This window comes from Colobus angolensis, unplaced genomic scaffold (genome assembly GCF_000951035.1).
Source record: "Colobus angolensis palliatus isolate OR3802 unplaced genomic scaffold, Cang.pa_1.0 Scaffold474, whole genome shotgun sequence".
In the NCBI taxonomy this organism is placed as follows: Eukaryota; Metazoa; Chordata; class Mammalia; order Primates; family Cercopithecidae; genus Colobus; species Colobus angolensis.
Genome location: NW_012118199.1, coordinates 547,938 through 552,949, shown reverse-complemented (window position 1 = coordinate 552,949; position 5,012 = coordinate 547,938). Strand labels below are relative to the sequence as shown.

The window sequence follows — 5,012 nt, the reverse complement described above, 5'->3', positions numbered from 1 at the left end:
TATATATATATACACACGTGAATTAACATAATAATATTAGCAAAACTTTATATTGCACAAACATTTGCCAGGCACTATTCCAAGTGCTATATATATATATATATATATGATTTCAGTGACCTTTGTGGCTTCATTTATTAGTTCCTCTGATTATTTCCTCAGGCTAGAATAAAATTCCTGTATTAAACATATTAATATTGTCTAAAGTTTTTGATATATATTGTAAAATTTCTGCCCTGAACGTTTGTGTCAGTCTGTTTCCAGAAGCAGCCCTTCTCAAGCATTAACGTGTGAACTGAATCACCCGGGCTCTTGGTAGCATGCAGATTCAGGTTTGTGGAGGGGCCCAAGATTCTGCATTTCCAACTAGCTCGCAGGCGATGCTGTTGCTGTTTGTTGAAGGGCCATACTTTGAATAGCAATGTAGTAAAGAGCTTTTCAAAAATGTTGTAATTTGGGGTGGGGTGCTGTGGCTCACGCCTGTAATCCCAGCACTTTGGGAGGCTGAGGTGAGTGGAACATCTAAGGTTAGGAGTTCCAGATCAGCCTGGCCAACATGGTGAAACCCCGTCTCTACTTAAAATACAAAAATTAGCCCGGTGTGGTGGTGCGCGCCTGTAATCCCAGCTACTTGGGAGGCTGACGCGGGAGAATTGCTTGAACCTGGGAGGTGGAGGTTGGAGTGAGCTGAGATTGTGCCACTGCACTCCAGCCTGACCAACAGAGCAAGACTCTGCCTCAAAAAAAAAATTAGTTTTGTTTAATTTTTGCTCCTACTTAACTAACACAAAGTCTTCTTATTCCTTTGCCAATTTAATAAATACAAATTATATATATATTCTTTTGATTTGCATTTGTTGGATTACTAATGATGATATACATACATTATTGTCCATATTTTAAATTTTATTTTTGTTTCTGAAAAGCTGGATCGTATATTCCTTGCCCATTTTTATACTGGGTATCAATCTTCTTTTTAATCAATTAGCACACTTGATACATTGAGCTTTTTAACACTTTATTATTTGTGTTGTGATTAGTTTTTCCCAAGGTAGCTATTTGTATTTGAGCTTTGTAGTTTCTTGACTTACAGAAGTTTTAAATTTTGTTTTCAATATTTTTCTCAAGCAATCTTTTCCTACAGATATCAGAATTTCCTACAATATCAGAGTATTTGCTTATAGTCTTCTGTTTTATGAAATTATTGAAATTTAGGTATTTAATATGTTTCCTGTTTTAATTACAAAAGTAATAATTTATGTGAAATGTTTGGAGCATACAGATAAGGAGAACCATTCTTAACATTTTAGCATATTTTTATCTGGATAATTTCATATGCAAACATAGCTTTAAATATATATGTGTGTATATATATCCATACGTTGTTTATATAATTTTTAGAAAAATACAATCAATTCAAACTTTGTTCACTTATTACTATACCACAAGCAATTAGTCATCCAATGTCAGCAAATATTTATAGCATCAGCTTTACTGGATCTGTAGTGTCCCATCATTTGCATACACCATCATTTACCTAACCAGTTCTCATATTTGTAGATATTAAGACTTTCCAGTTTAAGAATATTATAAAAAATACAGGGATAAGATAATTACATGTGAATTAACATAATAATATTAGTAAAATTTTATATTGCACAACTATTTGCCAGGCACTATTTCAAGTGTTTTATGCATTTTAAGCCATTTTAACCCTCACAAAAATGCATAAAGTGTTATTCCCTCCATTTCCCAGAAGGGAAACTGAGGCACGGAGTGATTGATCACTGAGTTAGTAACAGGCAGGGCCAGGATTTGAATTGATGGCCTTATCACCGCCTACTCTCTCAGTAGATGACTATTACCCAGCTGGTCTTTAAAATTAGGATGTAAATGTTCATAAGGAGCCGTGGTTCTCAAAGTCAGGTCTGGGCACCACCTGGGGACTTGTTAGAAATACATATCAACTGAGCCAGAAACCCCACAGTGGGGTCCTGCAGTCTGCTTTGTAACACACTCTCCAGTGGTTCTGGTGCATGCTCAGGTTTGAGGAAGAGAACGTGGTAGGAAGAGCCCTCACCAAGGAAGCCAGAAAAGCTGCTGACTTCGCTGTACTTCAAGACTATTGTTGGAGGGTGCGTGTCTAAACCCAGGCAGATATGTTTTCTCATCTAGAAAACGGGGACACGGATCGCCATGAGGGATGACAGGCAGTAGATTAGATGACTTCTACCATTCATTCAAGCTCTACATTTCTATGACTCTAAGGCCATGAAAACATCATATATGATAAAGTTAAAAGTAATTGTTAAAATTGTGCAAAACTGGTTTATATCAGGGGTAGGAGAGGAAATTGGAAAGAAGTATAAAAAAGAGTGGGTATTGTAGAATTCCATTTTTGATGTTTTAAAGCTAATTTTATAAAGAATACACTTTAAAAAATATTGTCGTTAAACAGCACACTAACCACATTCTGATTTCTTTAGGTCTCTGAATTAAGACAACAGCTTCGAATTCGGGGCCTGCCTGTGTCAGGCACGAAAACGGCCCTCATGGACCGGCTTCGACCCTTCCAGGACTGCTCTGGCAACCCAGGGCCGAACTTTGGGGATATAGCTACTGTCACTTTTCCTGTCACACCCAACACTCTGCCCAACTACCAGACTTCTTCCACCAGTGCCCTCTCCAATGGTTTCTACCACTTTGGCAGCACCAGCTCCAGCCCCCCGATCTCCCCAGCCTCCTCTGACCTGTCGGTCGCCGGGTCCCTGCCAGACACCTTCAATGATGCCTCCCCCTCCTTCGGCCTGCACCCGTCCCCAGTCCACGTGTGCATGGAGGAAAGTCTCATGAGCAGCCTGAATGGGGGCTCTGTTCCTTCTGAGCTGGATGGGCTGGACTCCGAGAAGGACAAGATGCTAGTGGAGAAGCAGAAGGTGATCAATGAACTCACCTGGAAACTCCAGCAAGAGCAGAGGCAGGTGGAGGAGCTGAGGATGCAGCTTCAGAAGCAGAAAACGAATAACTGTTCAGAGAGGAAGCCGCTGCCTTTCCTGGCTGCCTCCATCAAGTAGGAAGAGGCTGTCTCCAGCTGCCCTTTTGCATCCCAAGTACCTGTGAAAAGACAAAGCAGCAGCTCAGAGTGTCAACCGCCGGCTTGTGAAGCGGCTTAACTCCAGCCTCTTGGAAATGCTTATTGTGTGGAGTCCTCAGATCAAACCAATGTACTTTCTTCCACATTTCTCAGCCCCCAGTGTTCTCCTCAGCATTCACCACTTGGGGTTGTGAAAAACCCACAGCACACCAGTTTGCCCCCATCACCCAACAACCATCACTTTCTGCCCTCACCCTCCGGACCCCAGGGAGAAGGGCACAGGGTCTCCTCGCCCATCAGCAGCCAGGTGTGCACTGCACAGGTAAGAGCACCTTGACCATGCCTGGTGCACACCTCTTTCTGGAAGTGGGTTACAAATTTTCAACTGCTAAAGAGCTAATGTCAGAACTTTCAATGTGAAGGGTTTACCAAAAGCATAGCAGCATCTCCCAGACACTACAATCCTTGAATCTCCATGGTAGACAAAAGTCACTCATCCTCTAAGGCAGGGGTTGGTAAACTTGCTCTGTAAAGGGCCAGATGGTAAATATTTTCTGCTTTGCAGGTCACACTGTCTGTGTCATCCCAACTTAATTTTGCCTTTGTATCACAAAAGCAGCCACAGACATCATGTAAGCAAATGCACATGGCTAAGTCCCAATAAAACTTTATTTTAAAAAAAGGTCAGTGAGCAAGACTTGGCTTGTGGGCTGCAGTTTGCTGACCACTGCTCTCAGGATTCCCAGGATTCCTTGGTATCGAACCTTATCATAGGCCAAACGAATACCTCAAAGGTTTAAAGGGGAAATCATCAGATCTTACTCTTCATGTAATGGTCTGCATAGTGCAAACATTTACTGAGCCCCTACTATGTGCCAGGCCCTGTTCTCATCTCTGGGAATTAGTGCTGAGCTACTCAAACAAAAATTTCTATTCTCATAGGAACAGAGACAGTTTAAAAGCAAATGAAACAATTTCATAGTAAATTATGTACTATATTAGAAGAAGATACCTCTTATGGAGAAAAAACAAAATGGTGTGTGTGTGTGTAATTTGGAAGTTTGCTACTTTTTTCTTGAGATGGAGTCTCACTCTATCACTCAGGCTAGAGTGCAGTGGCATAATCTTGGCTCACTGCAACCTCTGCCTCCCGGGTTCAAGCGATTCTTATGCCTCAGCTTCTCGTGTAGCTGGGATTACAGGCGCATGCCCCCACGCCTGGCTAATTTTTGTATTTTTAGTAGAGACAGAGTTTCACCATATTGGTCAGGCTGGTCTCAAACTCCTGACCTCGTGATCTGCCTGCCTTGGCCTCCCAAAGTGCTGGGATTACAGGCATGAGCCACCACGCCCAGCTGGAAATTTGCAACTTCAATTAGAGGGGTCAGGGACATTTAGCAAAACCTTGAAAGCACTAAAAAAAAAAAAAAATTGTGGATATTTGGGGTGAAGGCATTGAAGGCAAAGGAGAAATAGCACATACAGAGGCCCTGAGGTTAGAGCTTGTAGTGACTGTTCAAGGATCAGAAAGAGGGCCGGTGGCTGGACTAGAATGGGAGTGGTCATAGGAGGTGGCTTAGGAGACTCACTAATTCAAGTATGCTGCTGCTGGCCATGTAATTTGTCACTTCTTCCTTTACAGAACTCAGGAGCTCACGATGGCCATCCAAGCTTCTCTCCCCATTCTTCCAGCCTCCACCCACCCTTCTCTGGAGCCCAAGCAGACAGCAGTCACGGCGCTGGGGGCAACTCTTGTCCCAAAAGCCCATGTGTACAGCAAAAGGTAGGCACAGGAAAAAAGGCTTCAACATGGGATTCACTTTGCCTCTTCTCTCTTCTGTAACCCGGGAGGCAGAGGTTGCAGTGAGCCGAGATCGCACCACTGCACTCCAGCCCGGGCGACAGAGCGAGACTCTGT

The 5,012-nt window shown here is 42.7% G+C and overlaps 1 protein-coding gene across 1 annotated transcript in view; it reads left to right on the top strand.

The window, feature by feature from the left end:
- Positions 1–2,036: 2,036 nt before the first annotated feature.
- Positions 2,037–5,012, top strand: part of LOC105523786 (myocardin-like) — an 11,590-nt gene continuing 8,614 nt past the window's right edge. Inside the window, 3 exon segments of the mRNA XM_011958773.1 lie at positions 2,037–2,135; positions 2,487–3,416; positions 4,737–4,877. Of these exon segments, the coding sequence (XP_011814163.1) occupies positions 2,037–2,135; positions 2,487–3,416; positions 4,737–4,877 (1,170 nt within the window).